At 41.1% G+C, this 18,693-nt stretch overlaps 1 protein-coding gene and 2 long non-coding RNA genes across 11 annotated transcripts; 1 reads left to right on the top strand and 2 right to left on the bottom strand.

Moving 5' to 3' along the window:
- The first annotated feature begins 2,572 nt into the window (after positions 1–2,572).
- Positions 2,573–12,458, top strand: dctn6 (dynactin subunit 6). The gene is made up of 7 exons (XM_035761569.2): positions 2,573–2,703; positions 5,901–5,965; positions 6,110–6,215; positions 6,312–6,400; positions 11,056–11,103; positions 11,234–11,376; positions 11,908–12,458. Exons 1-7 carry the CDS (start codon positions 2,666–2,668, stop codon positions 12,004–12,006), a joined length of 588 nt encoding a protein of 195 aa, XP_035617462.1. The 5' UTR covers positions 2,573–2,665; the 3' UTR covers positions 12,007–12,458.
- On the bottom strand, positions 7,118–8,196 carry LOC127906665 (uncharacterized). 3 transcript variants are annotated; one of them, XR_008062316.1, is made up of 4 exons: positions 8,057–8,196; positions 7,790–7,967; positions 7,394–7,571; positions 7,118–7,261 (listed from the first exon to the last, which is right to left on the bottom strand). It is a non-coding gene; the product is annotated as an uncharacterized LOC127906665 (long non-coding RNA). The 3 variants fall into 3 exon arrangements; XR_008062317.1 differs by lacking the exon at positions 7,790–7,967; XR_008062318.1 differs by lacking the exon at positions 7,394–7,571.
- Positions 8,586–11,049, bottom strand: LOC127906664 (uncharacterized). Of its 7 annotated transcripts, XR_008062312.1 has the most exons (10): positions 10,876–11,049; positions 10,725–10,799; positions 10,475–10,549; positions 10,100–10,424; positions 9,875–10,049; positions 9,675–9,749; positions 9,470–9,574; positions 9,325–9,419; positions 8,725–9,199; positions 8,586–8,674 (listed from the first exon to the last, which is right to left on the bottom strand). It is a non-coding gene; the product is annotated as an uncharacterized LOC127906664 (long non-coding RNA). The 7 variants fall into 7 exon arrangements; XR_008062313.1 differs by lacking the exons at positions 10,475–10,549; positions 10,725–10,799 and having other exon boundaries at positions 8,660–8,674; positions 10,901–11,049; XR_008062309.1 differs by lacking the exons at positions 10,475–10,549; positions 10,725–10,799 and having other exon boundaries at positions 8,660–8,674; positions 10,100–10,449; positions 10,901–11,049.
- Positions 12,459–18,693: the final 6,235 nt, after the last annotated feature.

An 18,693-nucleotide genomic window follows, 5' to 3' on the forward strand; every position in this document is an offset into this window, starting at 1 on the left:
AGCAGATGATAGAGTGAGAGGTCAACGTTAAGAAGATGGTGGAGAGAAAGAAGAGTTGAGTCAGATAAGGTGGGAGGAGGTGAAGAGGGTGAGGGAAGGGAAGAGCAGATTAGAAGAAGAGGTGGAAGATGGAGATCAGCACGTGATGTTCAGTTTGAATCCTATGACCAACTGGAAAAAATCTGTGTGTGTGTGTGTGTGTGTCAGGAAGTGATTTAAAAAAGCGTAAGACATATTGTTGTGGACTATTAGATCAATAAAGTATTCTTCTTCTTCATGGGGAGGGTTATCAAGGAGATGTGATGGAAGAGGGAGATCATCAAGAGAGAGCTGGAAGGAGTGAGGGATACAATTAAGGAGAGAAGGAAACACGTGGACAAGGCTAGAACTGAAGGTTGAGAAGGAGAGCTTGAAGTAGTCAAATATTACATGTTAAAAAGAAAGCTAAAGACACTTCACATTAATTAACCTCTACGGGATTGGTGCCCCCCCCTCCCCCAAGGGACGGTTGAGCTAACGTGATTAGCATGAGGGTGTAAGTAACAAGATCATCTCCCAGGACATAGACATATCTGATATGGGCAGAAATCTTCAATTCTCGTTAACCTAACGGCACTGTCCAATTTACAAAGTCCATAGTTATGACTTGAAAATGTGTTAATAAACCAATTAGGCACATTTGGGCAGTCTTGATACAACATTTTGAACAGAAATGCAATGGTTCATTGGATCAGTCTAAAACTTAGCACATACACTGCTGCTAACTAGTGGGCAAAATCTAAATTGTGCCTAAACTGGAATAATACATGGTGGCCTTTTTCTGGCATTTCAAAGATGATGGAACAAAAAACACATTTGTATTATATTTTACTAGATCTAAAGTGTTATATTCTTCTACATTAATTTCACATTTCCACAAACTTCAAAGTGTTTCCTTTCAAATAGTATCAAGAATATGCATATCTTTGCTTCAAGTCCTGAGCTACAGGCAGTTAGATTTGGGTATGTAATTTTAGGCAAAGATTTAAAAAAGGGTCCGATCCTTAAGAGGTTTTAAGAGACACTAATCATTCCGATTTTTCTGTATACCTTGACAGTTATTCTAAGGTCCCCTGAGATCCACGCTGGTTTGTACAGCCAACACAGGGGTATAAGAATAGAATGAGAATACTGGTGCTAAAGGAGGTCCATTCAATCTCAACTGTCTCATGCGAATGCTAAAACAGTAGCATCTCTGGCTATGTATGCCAGCTAATGTTAGAGAATGTAGCTGGCATACATAGCCAGAGATGCTACTCTTCTAGCATTCGCATGACACAGTTGAGATTGAACGGAGCTCCTTTAGCACTGGTGTTTGGATACACAAATCACCTCAGAGTATGTACTGTAACTGCATCAATTATTTTACTGTTTCTTCCGTTGTCAGATTCCTCAGTGTGACAGTCACATGACCCGAGCTGGGAGGAATAAGTAGGATGGAGGGAGGAAGAGAGAGGAGGAATCAGGAGATAGACAGCTATTCCACTACCTACACCACCCACCCCCTTATACTTAAAAGAAACCCCACCCCTTTATACTTAAAAATTAAAACCACTCCCTTATACAGAACATTTTAAAAACTAAACACCAAACATTCCTATCTTGACGGTAGAGAGAAAAATGTAAGCTTGGAAGTTCATTTCCTGCAATTCTACACTAGTATCCTAGTTAATCTAGTCTCCTAGTGTAGAATTGTTGGTTGCCTTCCCCAGATCTGTGCCTCGACACAATCCTGTCTCGGCGCTTTACAAACATTTTCTTCGACCTCATGGCTTGGTTTTGCTCTGACATGCACTGTCAACCGTGGGACCATATTTAGACATGTGTGTGCTTTTCCAAATCATGTCCAATCAATTGAATTTACCACAGATGGACTCTAATCAAGTTGTAGAAACATTTTAAGGATAATCAATGGAAACAGGATGCACCTGAGCTCAATTTCATAATCTCATAGCAAAGGGTCTGAATACTTATGTAAATAAGGTATCTGTTTTTTTTTTTTATATACATTTGCAAAACATTTCAAATAAACAGTTTTTTGCTTGGTCTTTATGGGGTATTGTGTGTAGGTTGATGAGGAAAATATTTAATTTAATCCATTCTAGAATAAATCTGTAACGTCACACAATGGGGAAAAAGTCAAGGGGTACTGAATACTTTCCGAATGCACTGTATTATGATATCTGAGTGAGAATGACCTAACAAAATCAACATGGGCCCCCTGGAGGTCAGGTCCCCTTGGCATGTGCCCTGTTAATGTGTTGATCCTTGGTGTTTTGATCACTGGGTGATGATGTAGGCCGAGACTAGATCAGTGGTTCTCTTATATGGAATATATTTAGTTAGACTGTTTTACCTTCTCAACGATAATTGAAGTTCTGCAGACTGCAGCAAGTCTAAAAACTCGGTGATTACAGTAAAATAAGCCAACAAAAATTGTGCTATTCCTCTCTGATAAAGCTGAAATCAATAGAAATCCTGGTGTGACTGAATCGCACCACCAAAGTAATACAGCAGAGTGCAGTAGAGAGGTAGAATTGCGGTATCCAGACATTAACAATCAACCACGACTGCCCCCCTCCAAGAATCATAATCAACTGTCGATAGTGTCTTCTTCTCTGTCAGGATGGCGGACCCCAACACTAAACAGATGCCACAGAAAAGGTAATATTTGTACTAATTTAGTCACAAGGTTATATTAATAAGCACCTTTTCTGGAACAATGTTGCTACAATGCAGCTATAATATGTCAATGTAATTTCCGGCTGGCTATGCTCGCTAGCAAAGAGGCAACACCCAGTAATGTTGTTAGCCATTTAGCGCGCTAGCATAGCTAACCAGTGCGGTGCCTCAGTAATATCAAAGATGATAGAATATATTCAGTTGTTTCCTTTACCAGAGATGGACAACGTCTCTGGTCTTAAGTGACGTGTTGTTTGTTATCTTGTTGCTTAGCAAACGTAATTGACAGATTTAATGTAATGTATCTTTAATGACTTCAACTGACGGTCAGCTGGAGCCTCGTTTATAAATCGTACATGTACATTATACCCCAAAATGTGTACGCACCAGTTTTTCGTGCAAAAGTTTGGTCTTTATAAAAATAAAAAAAATAAATGGAACTTGACGTGAGAATGTGCTCACATCACCGCAAACCTTAGACCATGCTGTATAAACATCTGCTAGTTGTTGAAATGTTGTATTGCAAACTGGCAAATAAGTATTTTGTTGAAAAGCTTAGTCAACAAAAAACAAGATAATCATATTAACAAGATTGCAGCCTTTTTTGTCGTTCATGTTAAAGGTGTTTATTTTTAGAATCTAAAATAGACAGGAATCTTAGAATTACACACAGGAATCTTTTTCCTATTGAGTTTATTTTCATAACTATAGAGTACCACAGTAGGAGTCATATTTCCCATAAAACCTAGCGGTCAAACATGGACATGGTTCCAATTGTCTTTCCACTATAAAAAAAAATTCCATAGGGGATTTTTAGAAATACTTAAAGTAAGGGCTGTGTTTCGTGTAGGCTTACCTTGGCATGATGTTTTTATAGCCGTCTAAATCTCTCTAGGACAAGTTGACTTTTATCAATATATTCACCTGTATTTACCACCCAAAAATGTAATGCTAATTGGTGGCTAATGTGGCTATCATAACTAACTACAAATGCCATGATGACCTGGTCGAGACTGCCGAACCGATGCAAAGGTAAGAATTTCTGGATTAACTATCAAATGTTAGCTAAATGTAGTAATGAATCATTTGGCAACATTTCTTTAAATGGGCAATTCTGTGAACCTTCTTGTAAATTTACACAATAACTGTTAGTAAAGGTTCCAGCTAGAGATTATGCTAATTAGCCATTTTGAATCTGAGACTAAATAGAGCCGAAGTCACCTTGTCCTAGAGAGATTTACATGGTTATCAAAACGTCACACCAAAGTAAGCCTACACTAAACACAGCCCTTATTTGAAGTGTTTCTAAAATTCCCAATGGGGAAAAAAATGTATTGTGGAAAAATTATTAGAACCATTTCCCTGTTTGACTGCTAGGTTTTATGGGTATTATGACACCTCTGCTGTGGGGCTCTATTGCAGAATATATTGCTCACCTTTCCTGGCTGTAATGGGTTCATATTCCCCAAGGAGCCTATACAGCAAATAAACATGTGCATCTCTTGTTTAATTGGACCTAGTAGGCTAGTAAATAGATAGCTTAGTGTATATGTATTTCAAGTTTTGCAGCACGGTTTATAATAATACCGGCACACAGTCTAATTTAACCTGCTACTGTAAGTAGTGTAATTGCATTTATTTATAATATATATATGCCATTTAGCAGACGCTTTTATCCAAAGCGACTTACAGTCATGTGTGCATACATTCTACGTATGGGTGGTCCCGGGAATCGAACCCACTACCCTGGCGTTACAAGCGCCATGCTCTACCAACTGTGCTACAGAAGGACCATATTATATCATATTTAGGTTGGGGGAAAAGTTTATTGAAAACATTGTTGAATTCAAATGTTCTTCTGACATGTCCACAACCTTTTCCATTGTTTTCTCCTTCAGAAATGGACACAGTCTTTTTCCATATACACCATAAATTACTGCTAAATATTTAAACATTCTGCCAAGACAGTAGACTGGTAGTTTATGCTAAATATTTGACCTTATGGTTAGTCTACTGTATTGCTGCGCAACATCATTGCCTATTCATTCTCAGAGCCTATACGAAGGTAGGACATATAAACTCAATAATCTATTGATAAACAAAATATGAAACAACAATTAGTCTTTTGCATGCCGTGGCCTAATACCAATTGTTCAAAATTATACAAATCAAGGGCATTATTGTCACCATAAAAGGTGAATGGATGGCGTTTTCCAGGCGGAGTTTTACGACAGGTCTGATTTCTATAACGGGAGACATGCGTACGTATCGCGTTTGCCAAGTTTAAAAATCTCAATATCTTCCGAAAATGGCGCAAGCAGAAATCTTGTGTGACATTTACGCAACGGTTACAAATGAGGCCCCTGATGATAAAGGGGTTATGTTAGTTAGCTAGCTAAGTTAGTCTGCTGCTTGCCATTGTTCTTTTGCTAGCTACAGTAATGTTAGGTCCTTCTGTGGCTCAGTTGGTAGAGCATGGCGCTTGTAACGCCAGGGTAGTGGGTTCGATTCCCGGGACCACCCATACGTAGAATGTATGCACACATGACTGTAAGTCGCTTTGGATAAAAGCGTCAGCTAAATGGCATATATTAAGGCTAAATTGCCATCTTGGAGATACGTGTGAGTAATAATGCCAGGACTTTGCCTGGCTACCCAAACTCCTTGCTACGGCCACGGATGTTAGTTTCTCTCAGCATTGGTCGAGTTCATTTTGCATGTCCCGGTGCCCCAGGTGGGCGGAGTTTGTACATTTTGGACCATTCTGTTGGTCCTTAAGTAAAATTGCCACCCACTCGGGGCACCGGGCCATGCAAATCTAACTCCACCATTGATTCTGGATCTGAGTACCTCCCCGACGATTTCTAGAATGGAAATCCACTCTAGATGTCTTATTGTGGGTTTTTTCTGGGACCCCCATCGCAGAAGATGTGGGTAAAGCAGCGTTTTGAAATATCCTCATTGGCTTTGATTGGTTAGAGATGCTCCAATCGCTGGTTACTTTTTTTGTACACACACCCCTCATTTTGACATCACCACAAACGACTTCAACGACGGCAATCTCAGGTATGTAGTATGTAGCAAAGGATGGAGTAGCGGAAGAATTCAGTTGGGAATAGTCAGGCAAGCCATGACTAGCTACCATCACAATTTCATGTATTTTCTGCCAACTCTTGCAGTGCCAACATTGCAGCTGGAGCAGTTGTGTGTGTAGAGAGTGAAATTAGAGGAGATGTGACCATTGGTAAGACTTTATTCATACTCCATATTATTATTTTTTTTTTTTTGCCATCAAGTATCTTTTAGTGTTTTATCCATTTTCCTCCAAATAAAAATAAGCAAGCTGTGTAGCATTATAGATGTATCAATCGTCTATTCCTTCCGGCAGGTCCAAGAACTGTGGTCCACCCCAAAGCACGTATTATAGCTGAGGCAGGCCCTATTATCATTGGCGAAGGCAACCTGATTGAGGAGCAGGCTCTCATCATTAACAGGTAGGTCTCTACTGCAGTTAGCTGTGTATCCAGTACATCCACGTCAATTTTAACACGCTCTTTTTGTTTCTCTACATTTTGCCCTACGATCTTTAGTTATCCAGAAAATATTATGCCTGACACTGAAGGAGTTGAACCCAAGACCATGACGATTGGAATCAACAATGTGTTTGAAGTCGGTTGTGGTATCCTTCTACTGCACGTAATCACAATGACCGGTTGTTGTGGACCATTTGCTCAAGAAAACTAGTGTGATGTTGTTGCTTTTTTAATGAGGGACATCGCCTAAAGACTAGTTGAACTAATGTCTATACAAGAGGAGTAATAACAAAGTATTGACCTGTATGGGTCATTCTGTGAATAGAGTGCATCGCCTAAAGACTAGTTGAACTAATGTCTATACAAGAGGAGTAATAACAAAGTATTGACCTTTATGGGTCATTCTGAGAATAGAGTGTAGTTTGTCTATAGTAATCATGGGTCATTCTGCGAATAGAGTGCATCGCCTAAAGACTAGTTGAACTAATGTCTATACAAGAGGAGTAATAACAAAGTATTGACCTTTATGGGTCATTCTGCGAATAGAGTGCATCGCCTAAAGACTAGTTGAACTAATGTCTATACAAGAGGAGTAATAACAAAGTATTGACCTTTATGGGTCATTCTGCGAATAGAGTGCATCGCCTAAAGACTAGTTGAACTAATGTCTATACAAGAGGAGTAATAACAAAGTATTGACCTTTATGGGTCATTCTGCGAATAGAGTGCAGTTTGTCTATAGTAATAATGGGTCATTCTGAGAATAGAGTGCAGTTTGTCTATAGTAATCATGGGTCATTCTGCGAATAGAGTGCAGTTTGTCTATAGTAACCATGGGTCATTCTGCGAATAGAGTGCATCGCCTAAAGACTAGTTGAACTAATGTCTATACAAGAGGAGTAATAACAAAGTATTGACCTTTATGGGTCATTCTGCGAATAGAGTGCATCGCCTAAAGACTAGTTGAACTAATGTCTATACAAGAGGAGTAATAACAAAGTATTGACCTTTATGGGTCATTCTGAGAATAGAGTGCAGTTTGTCTATAGTAATCATGGGTCATTCTGCGAATAGAGTGCATCGCCTAAAGACTAGTTGAACTAATGTCTATACAAGAGGAGTAATAACAAAGTATTGACCTTTATGGGTCATTCTGCGAATAGAGTGCATCGCCTAAAGACTAGTTGAACTAATGTCTATACAAGAGGAGTAATAACAAAGTATTGACCTTTATGGGTCATTCTGCGAATAGAGTGCATCGCCTAAAGACTAGTTGAACTAATGTCTATACAAGAGGAGTAATAACAAAGTATTGACCTTTATGGGTCATTCTGCGAATAGAGTGCAGTTTGTCTATAGTAATAATGGGTCATTCTGAGAATAGAGTGCAGTTTGTCTATAGTAATCATGGGTCATTCTGCGAATAGAGTGCAGTTTGTCTATAGTAACCATGGGTCATTCTGCGAATAGAGTGCATCGCCTAAAGACTAGTTGAACTAATGTCTATACAAGAGGAGTAATAACAAAGTATTGACCTTTATGGGTCATTCTGCGAATAGAGTGCATCGCCTAAAGACTAGTTGAACTAATGTCTATACAAGAGGAGTAATAACAAAGTATTGACCTTTATGGGTCATTCTGCGAATAGAGTGCATCGCCTAAAGACTAGTTGAACTAATGTCTATACAAGAGGAGTAATAACAAAGTATTGACCTTTATGGGTCATTCTGCGAATAGAGTGCATCGCCTAAAGACTAGTTGATCTAATGTCTATACAAGAGGAGTAATAACAAAGTATTGACCTTTATGGGTCATTCTGCGAATAGAGTGCATCGCCTAAAGACTAGTTGAACTAATGTCTATACAAGAGGAGTAATAACAAAGTATTGACCTTTATGGGTCATTCTGCGAATAGAGTGCATCGCCTAAAGACTAGTTGAACTAATGTCTATACAAGAGGAGTAATAACAAAGTATTGACCTTTATGGGTCATTCTGCGAATAGAGTGCATCGCCTAAAGACTAGTTGAACTAATGTCTATACAAGAGGAGTAATAACAAAGTATTGTAATGACATGTTTGCTTTGTGTTATCTCCCAATTGTGTTTGGAGCAGTTGAAGAAACTGTCTTAACACTCATCACCTTTAACCCTCGACCAACTCCTCACCTTTAACCCTCGACCAACTCCTCACCTTTAGCCCTCGACCAACTCATCACCTTTAACCCTCGACCAACTCCTCACCTTTAACCCTCGACCAACTCCTCCTCACCTTTAGCCCTCGACCAACTCATCATCTTTAACCCTCGACCAACTCCTCACCTTTAACCATCGACCAACTCCTCACCTTTAACCCTCCACCAATTCATCATCTTTAGCCCTCGACCAACTCATCATCTTTAGCCCTCTACCAACTCCTCACCTTTAGCCCTTGACCAACTCCTCATCTTTAACCCTCGACCAACTCCTCACCTTTAGCCCTCGACCAACTCATCACCTTTAACCCTCGACCAACTCCTCACCTTTAACCATCGACCAACTCCTCACCTTTAACCCTCGACCAACTCCCCACCTTTAACCCTCGACCAACTCCCCACCTTTAACCCTCGACCAACTCCTCACCTTTAACCATCGACCAACTCCTCACCTTTAGCCCTCGACCAACTCCTCACCTTTAGCCCTCTACCAACTCCTCACCTTTAGCCCTCTACCAACTCCTCACCTTTAGCCCTCTACCAACTCCTCACCTTTAACCCTCGACCAACTCCTCACCTTTAGCCCTCGACCAACTCCTCACCTTTAGCCCTCGACCAACTCCTCACCTTTAACCCTCGACCAACTCCTCACCTTTAACCCTCGACCAACTCCTCACCTTTAACCCTCGACCAACTCCTCACCTTTAGCCCTCGACCAACTCCTCACCTTTAGCCCTCGACCAACTCCTCACCTTTAACCCTCTACCAACTCCTCACCTTTAACCCTCGACCAACTCCTCATCTTTAACCCTCGACCAACACCTCACCTTTAGCCCTCGACCAACTCATCACCTTTAACCCTCGACCAACTCCTCACCTTTAACCCTCGACCAACTCCTCACCTTTAGCCCTCGACCAACTCCTCACCTTTAGCCCTCGACCAACTCATCATCTTTAGCCCTCTACCAACTCCTCACCTTTAGCCCTCGACCAACTCCTCACCTTTAACCCTCGACCAACACCTCACCTTTAGCCCTCGACCAACTCATCACCTTTAACCCTCGACCAACTCCTCACCTTTAACCCTCGACCAACTCCTCACCTTTAGCCCTCGACCAACTCCTCACCTTTAACCCTAGACCAACTCATCATCTTTAGCCCTCGACCAACTCATCATCTTTAGCCCTCGACCAACTCATCACCTTTAACCATCGACCAACTCCTCACCTTTAGCCCTCGACCAACTCCTCACCTTTAGCCCTCGACCAACTCCTCACCTTTAGCCCTCGACCAACTCCTCACCTTTAGCCCTCGACCAACTCATCATCTTTAGCCCTCGACCAACTCATCACCTTTAGCCCTCGACCAACTCATCATCTTTAGCCCTCGACCAACTCATCATCTTTAGCCCTCGACCAACTCATCACCTTTAACCATCGACCAACTCCTCACCTTTAGCCCTCGACCAACTCCTCACCTTTAGCCCTCGACCAACTCCTCACCTTTAACCATCGACCAACTCCTCACCTTTAACCATCGACCAACTCCTCACCTTTAACCCTCGACCAACTCCTCACCTTTAACCCTCGACCAACTCCTCACCTTTAACCCTCGACCAACTCCTCACCTTTAACCATCGACCAACTCCTCACCTTTAACCCTCGACCAACTCCTCACCTTTAACCCTCGACCAACTCCTCACCTTTAACCCTCGACCAACTCCTCACCTTTAACCCTCGACCAACTCCTCACCTTTAACCCTCGACCAACTCCTCACCTTTAACCCTCGACCAACTCCTCACCTTTAACCCTCGACCAACTCCTCACCTTTAACCCTCGACCAACTCCTCACCTTTAACCCTCGACCAACTCCTCACCTTTAACCCTCGACCAACTCCTCACCTTTAACCCTCGACCAACTCCTCACCTTTAACCCTCGACCAACTCCTCACCTTTAACCCTCGACCAACTCCTCACCTTTAACCCTCGACCAACTCCTCACCTTTAGCCCTCGACCAACTCCTCACCTTTAACCCTCGACCAACTCCTCACCTTTAACCCTCGAACAACTCCTCACCTTTAACCCTCGACCAACTCCTCACCTTTAACCCTCGACCAACTCCTCACCTTCAACCCTCGACCAACTCCTCACCTTCAACCCTCGACCAACTCCTCACCTTTAACCCTCGACCAACTCGTCACTTTTAACCCTCGACCAACTCCTCATCTTTAACCCTCGACCAACTCCTCACCTTTAACCCTCGACCAACTCTTCACCTTTAACCCTCGACCAACTCCTCACCTTTAGCCCTCGACCAACTCCTCACCTGTAGCCCTCGACCAACTCCTCACCTTTAACCCTCGACCAACTCCTCACCTGTAACCCTCGACCAGGTTCTAAAGGTTTAGCCCTCGACCAACTCCTCACCTGTAGCCCTCGACCAACTCCTCACCTTTAACCCTCGACCAACTCCTCACCTTTAACCCTCGACCAGGTTCTAAAGGTTTAGCCCTGGACCAGGTTCTCAAGGTTTTAGCCCTGGACCTGGTTCTCAAGGTTTAACCCTCAACCAACTTTTCATGTTTAACCCTGAACCAACTTCTCAAGTCTCTCAAGCATTGAAAATTGGTGACAACAATGTCATCGAGTCAAAAGGTAGGATATGCTTTTTAAAACACGTGTTGCCTGTACATAGGCCATTAATGATGAACCCTTCTGTTGTCATTTGGAAGCCATTTTTGATGCAGTCTGTATGATGACGTACAACCCTCGCTCTCTGTCTCAGCGGACCTAGGGAAGAACGTCATTCTCACCAGTGGCTGTATCGTCGGCGCTTGTTGCCAGGTGAATACGTGTGAGGTCATTCCCGAGAACACAGTCATCTACGGGTCTAACTGCATGAGGCGTGTGCAGACAGAAAGGCCTCAGGTTCGTTCCTACGATGAATTCCACCTAGCTCTTCGCTAAGGAAAATACAATACAAGACAATTACATTTTGAGTAATTTATCCAGAGGTACTTACAGCAGCACTTAAGGGTTTAAGTGACTTTTTTTATTTTTTTATCTAGTCGGCACGGATTCAAACCAGCAGCCTTTCGGTTACTGGCCCAACGCACTTACCTGCTAGGCTACCTGCTTATCCCATGTGCCAATGTCCATACTCGCATACCACTGAGAATGCTAGCCCAATACATCACTAAATGCTGTGCCAGTGTAGGTACAGAAAGTGATTGTGGTAAAGGACACCAAGAAAATATTTTGTCCTTTAAAAAGTATATATATATATATATATATATATATATACATATATTCTCTGCAATGCTAGTGCTGGCATTGATATTGTCATCAGGGGATAGGTTTTTAATTTTATGATTTAAATGCTTAGGAATTGTTTTATCTTCTAATATTGTAACCTCTGACAGTTGATTTAAAATGTTCTAACAAAAATGTATCTTCCAGCCTCAGACGCTCCAGCTAGATTTCCTCATGAAGATCCTTCCCAACTACCATCACATGAAGAAGACTGTCAAAGGAACCTCCACTCCTGTCAGAAATTAACCTCTGACTAACCAAAGATCAGCGTTCCCTGACACTCACCAGACCTTAACAATGAAAGGTGTAGAGACTAAATTTATCCTAGAACTGATGCCATAGACCTGATGTCCGAGACCTGTTGTCCTACAGCTATTGTCCTAGACCACGTAAGAAGTAGTTTCTCTCCTCTGAGGCATGAGTGCACATTCCTAGCTTTTCTCAATTCCCAATCATAAGAGAGAGAGCCCATATGCAGCACTCCATTGGGTCATTAGCTAAACCAATAGTAATACAGTTCCTGGTTTTGTTTCTTATTTGTCTATCTTGCTCTTTTTATTGTATCATTTTTTTAATTGTCTGTTCAAATGTCATATGTTGTATTTCTGTCTTAAATTTAGCAGATTCAGTTATGTTAATGTATATTTTTCAGCTTTGGTTGTTGTGAAATAAAAAGCTATTTAAAAGAAACAGTACAATTTAACATGGATTCATCAGTTTAGACAAGACCGCAGGCTCAGTAGTCCATGAAAGATTTCCTCAATGTTTATGATGCTATTTGTTTCATTTCCACAAGGAGGCGCCAGTGAGGAATTTCTTGTAGCTTTACCCTCCACCCATATCAGTCACAGATACATCACACACTGGCCATGAGACTAGTCACAGGTTGATGTTATTAGCTTAGTGGACCCTTTTGTTAAGAAGTCAAGAAAGTATTTTCGGATATCTGAACAGATTCGTCTGACTAATGGGGAAGGTGTTGCCATATATACACTAATGTAACATATCTCAAAAGTAGGAATACAAACCCCAGAACATGATATCAAGATAAAATTATACTACGTATTTAATATTCATGCATGGGTCATTCTGAGAATAGAGTGCAGTTTGTCTATAGTAATCATGGGTCATTCTGCGAATAGAGTGCAGTTTGTCTATAGTAATCATGGGTCATTCTGAGAATAGAGTGCAGTTTGTCTATAGTAATCATGGGTCATTCTGAGAATAGAGTGCAGTTTGTCTATAGTAATCATGGGTCATTCTGAGAATAGAGTGCAGTTTGTCTATAGTAATCATGGGTCATTCTGAGAATAGAGTGCAGTTTGTCTATAGTAATCATGGGTCATTCTGCGAATAGAGTGCAGTTTGTCTATAGTAATCATGGGTCATTCTGCGAATAGAGTGCAGTTTGTCTATAGTAATCATGGGTCATTCTGCGAATAGAGTGCAGTTTGTCTATATAGTAATCATGGGTCATTCTGAGAATAGAGTGCAGTTTGTCTATAGTAATCATGGGTCATTCTGCGAATAGAGTGCAGTTTGTCTATAGTAATCATGGGTCATTCTGTGAATAGAGTGCAGTTTGTCTATAGTAATCATGGGTCATTCTGCGAATAGAGTGCAGTTTGTCTATAGTAATCATGGGTCATTCTGCGAATAGAGTGCAGTTTGTCTATAGTAATCATGGGTCATTCTGCGAATAGAGTGCAGTGTGTCTATAGTAATCATGGGTCATTCTGCAAATAGAGTGCAGTTTGTCTATAGTAATTTTGTGAAAAATGGCTATGTATTTGCTCTCATTTTAACATTCTGTCATAAAGACCACATGTTCAACTTCATAACTAACATGTTTTCCCATCTCAAGAAGTTCAATTAAGAGAAATTACTATAAAAGTGACAGGGTTGATTATTTAATCCCCTTGTGACAGGGGGGGGGGCTTGTTGTGTGTGACATGGAGGGGGAAATTGACTGCAATCTTAACAATATTTGAACTTTACAGGGTTGACTTTAAACCTGAGGGACAAACGTAAATTCATCACATTATTTAAATAATACATCTTCAGAACTTCCTTTCTCAAAGCAGCAAAATATGGGCTTTACGACAGTGGTGACATTTTGGGGTGAGGTGGGACATTCACAGAAAACAAATCATTTATTTGAATAAAAACACACTTGTTTTATTTTTGTTTACTTTAGTTAAAGTGTAGATGTAATGTGATTCAACTGTTAAATTGAGTGTTTTATCAAAATGTACACACAAAATGTCCGGGTGGCACAAAAGGCACTCCATTCGTGAAATGTCCCAAACACTGAACAAGACTATTTACACGGTCTTTGTTTGGACCAAATAAACTAGGAGTGGCTAACATTTTGCCGAAGGCATTAATCTTCTAAGGCAGGGGGTTGTCAGCATGACACGGTGCTTCCTATCAGGGGTTGTCAGAGTGGAGCCTTACACTATAGGCCAACACAGTGGGAGCTCTAGATATACAGCTGGTACACTGTAGTGGGCAGGGGTGTGGCTGCTACCCCTACTCTCACTACAGAGCAGGGTGGAACAATGGCTGCCCCCAAGGCTGTTCTGTAGAGCCCCTTGTGTGCTGTTCCATCTGCACCACAAACAACCCCTCTCCTGTGTGTGTGTGTGTGTGTGTGTGTGTGTGTGTGTGTGTGTGTGTGTGTGTGTGTGTGTGTGTGTGTGTGTGTGTGTGTGTGTGTGTGTGTGTGTGTGTGTGTGTGTGGGGAGCTTTTTAATGAAACATATTTTATCTTCCCTACCGGGCACAGACGTCATTTCAACGTCTAATTCGGGTGAGTTGTCAACAAACGTGAATTCAACGTGATATCAACAAAACATGCCACCATGTAATTGGATTTAGGTTAAAAGCTGGGTGGGAAAAAAAATACAAAAATTCCATAATGTTGATTACTTTTTTTTGCAAATCCAATCATATTGTTGAAATGACGTGGAAACAATGTTGATTCAACCAGTTTTTTTTGCACAGTGGCTATGGCTATGTAGACGAAAGAGAATGGCGTATGTATATCCTGTCATTGCTGCGAGGACAGCACACACTAGAAGCTACTTTTTCTACAAAGCTATGTAAGTAATTCAAGCAACGGATACAGTCAAAACAGGGGGTCAAATGTTTTGTTATGGATTAATCCTAGTCCTGGTCTGAAAAGCAGTCAATGGAGAAACAATGAAAAAAAATATGATTTTTTTAAAATCCAGGGCTAAACTTAATCTGTGTCCGGGAAACTGCCCCGAAAATTCAGAACATCAACAGAGTGACCAATAGACAGCCCACACACATTTATCCTATGGAGAATGTTTTGTTGTACTTTCCATGCGGCCACAATGCAGCAGCTCATGGTAGGAAGCACAGCTGGCGTCTCAAACTGCCAATACTCATTGAATGAGCCCCAGATCAACCAGGGGGCTAATTATTTCACCGGTAGAGTGGAGTGCAGCAGGGGCCCTCGCTTTCTACTTTCACTTTTTACCCCCTCTTCTTCAATTTTTATTTTGGGGTTTGCCCTCCGCAGCGCCAATCAGTTACTTTAATTTTGACAAGGGGGGACAGATGTCCGGCGCATTTGTGCGGATGTGCAGAGCGACATGGACTGTGTGTGTGTGTGTGTGTGTGTGTGTGTGTGTGTGTGTGTGTGTGTGTGTGTGTGTGTGTGTGTGTGTGTGTGTGTGTGTGTGTGTGTGTGTGTGTGTGTGTGTGTGTGTGTGTGTGTGTGTGTGTGTGCGCGCGCGCGCGCGCGCGCAACATCTGTGGCTTTTCTAATCTGTGGACGGGTTTTTCTGAAGCTCGAGAGGCAGGGGCATATGTTGATAGGGAGTCGAAGCAGGAAGTCGAAATACAATGCTATATTTGGGAGCTAGTTATTTATATCCCCAAACACATAGTCTTTTTGAAGAAGAATAGTTCAGCTGTCACGGGTGAATTAAAACACAATTCTTTTGTTGTTGTTGTGTCTGAATGATTGTTTTTCCTTGAGTATTTTTGCAGGATTGGACATTCATCAACCATGAAAGAGTTCACATTTTATATCATGTTTCCGTTTTGTGTGCAAAATTAAATCGAAACTATATCATACATGCAGAAAGGCTCCACAGCATGTTATCTTAAAGGTCTTAAAGGTTACCTGTGTTTCTATATATATTTCCACACTATGAGGTTGGTATAATATGGTGAATTAATCAATAAGAAAATAAATAATGATAATGCCATTTTAGTGTAAGAGCTGTTTGAAAAGACCACCTGAAATTTCAGCCTGTTTTAGAAGGATGGAGTTTTGGCCAGCCTGATGACGTCACCAGGCAGTAAATGTGTTAATAGACCAATAAGAAAGAGAGTTCCAAACCTCTCTGCCAATAACAGTAAGCTTTCAGTATTCCCCTCCCTACTTAGACCACTCCCAGACAGTCCTAGCAAAATTCTTGCTTGATCAATTGCTCGTTGCTAAAAAGCTATCTTTGTTTCTTTTTGACCATTTTAACTGAAAACAAAATAATCAATGTAAGGTACTTAAATTGTTACTCAAAAAATGATTTAATATTGAGATAAAAAAATAAAGAAACGTTTGCATTGGACCTTTAAGCCACCATAAATATTAGTACCTCGGTATCTGATATAGGAGAACTTGCTCTAGAACTTTCTCTAATTCTATATGTTAAGGCATTAGTAGAAGCCATTTAAACAACATACGTTTCCCTTCCACTGTTCTGAAAGCCAACCTCTTTTACAAAATGTTTCACAATTTATTGGGGATGACAGTGTACACCAACCAACCAGTTTAGTAGCCAACCACGAACATAATTTACAAAATAGAACCTCGTCTATTTTCATAGTCAGTACACGGTTTGAACACACAAACTAGATACAGTTCAAGTCAAGTTGTTGTCGGTCACGTTGAAAAGAGGCCACTATTAGTCTGGAGGAGATTAAGGCTTTCTGACAGCTGACCTTTGCATCCTGGTCTGCTTCCCTTTTGAAATGTGAAATGTGACCTATAGGGCACAGTGGCATCCATTGCATTTCAACAGGAATAATTAACTTCATCCCTACAGGGACTGAGACTACACTGGTTGTCATGTCCTCGGTCCTTGTCCTTGACTTCAGATCAACAAGGGTTCCCATATACATGTAGTTCGTCTCTATTGGGACTATGGTTTTGCCCGCAAACCTATTTTATTGAGCATTAATATTTCAGCATTGGTTTCTGCCTTCGAGACATTAGACATGGATAACAAATTGTTGAGGTTGTGCTTGACAAACACAATATCCACAACAGGGGTTATGCAACTGTTGATATAATCTGTTGATATTGAGAGAAAAATAGATTTCGCAATCAGGAAACTTTCCATAACACGAATCATAACACCAGTTGCCTGTGATCAGTCTCTATAAATGTCCACTTGAATGATAGTATAAGAAAAAAGGACAACAGCTTTAGCTTTTAAGGAGAAGAAAACACACATATGAAAAGTAAACAGCAACAGCAATTCTGCCTGTGTTTATATACTGTAGCTCCCAATCATTTCCCTTCATCAAAATACCTTGTAATTTCTTGCGTAATCTTGTCTTTGTAATTTAAATCAAACGTTATCAGAGATCGCAGTTTATCAAGTCTGAGATAAAGTTGTCAGAAAATATAGATTAACGCATAACGGTATAATCAAGTTATATTCAGTCACAGACAGCTGGTTGTCAGACTAAGCAGACCTCAACATTATTTTTTGTTTTATGTAAAGTCTAAGTCTTTGGTCATTTACATACCTGAAGTCTATCCTTGATGAATCCAGAATGAAAGCTACCTTCACTATTTTGGATTCACCAGGCCTTAGTAAAGTCCCACCCCCCCAAAAAAATGTTTACACTTTCAATGACTGTGATATGTGGTTGTCTTTGCCTACTTTAGTTGAATGCACTGACTATTGGATAAGCGTCTTTGCTAAATTAGTATTTTTGGAGAAACAAGTTATGACAAAAATAAAATAGATTTACTCTTAAACCTGTACACTTTCTTAACCAGCAAACAAAGGAGAAAGTATAACTTCACTGGTAAACCCTTTGTCCTCCCTTTTGAATTACATTCTCTCTCAAGACATTTTAGGACCTCTCAGAAGCATTCCAAGAGAACGTTATACTCCATTACACGTGTCAACAGAATGGAAGCCAAGCCTAAAGGACACACTTAAGATGTCCTCTGTTCTCTTAACATGTTATCTACTCTCTGACCCATTGCAGCTTATACTCTCCCAAAAGCACAGAGGGGCCCCCTTACCCCCTCTATTTCAACAGAGATTTACTCTGCTAAACAATTCCAGGTATTCTTCTGATACAAGTCAAGTGTGGGGGTGGGGGGGGACACAGTTACGTTATTGTTTTTGTTCTGTGCAAGTTTCATTCTCACATCACTGAGGTGGAGGATCCCTATATTGTCCTTGAGGATAAACCAAATCTCCATGCACAGGGATGCTACATACTTATAATCAGCAGAGCTCAGTGGCTGGCATGCCTGCTACCCTGTCAGATATGTTTGGTTGAAAGGAGAAAGAAGCAAACCGGAGAGGAATAAGCGGAGTCCGCCAATTCAGTGTTTAAAAAGTCCAATCCAAATGCATCCGTTGACAATTTTTATAACCACAATGCACGTGACAAAACAGGGCCACACCGCGGTAAAGCCCTTGAACACAGACCTATTTTTGTTCCCCTGTGCCTTTAAAGAACATGAAGGGACAGATACCTTGGGAAGAAGATCCAATCCCTCGAGAAGTGACCCGTCCTCCAGCCTCCTACAGCCAATTAGAATAGGTCAATCGTTCTGCAAATTGCTCATTAGTGATGTCAGAGGTAGATCAAAGGGTGGCCAAGCCAGCCAACCATATAGGAACCAGGAATGCGGAGTAACGCTAG

Source organism: Oncorhynchus keta, chromosome 13 (genome assembly GCF_023373465.1).
Source record: "Oncorhynchus keta strain PuntledgeMale-10-30-2019 chromosome 13, Oket_V2, whole genome shotgun sequence".
Taxonomy (NCBI): Eukaryota; Metazoa; Chordata; class Actinopteri; order Salmoniformes; family Salmonidae; genus Oncorhynchus; species Oncorhynchus keta.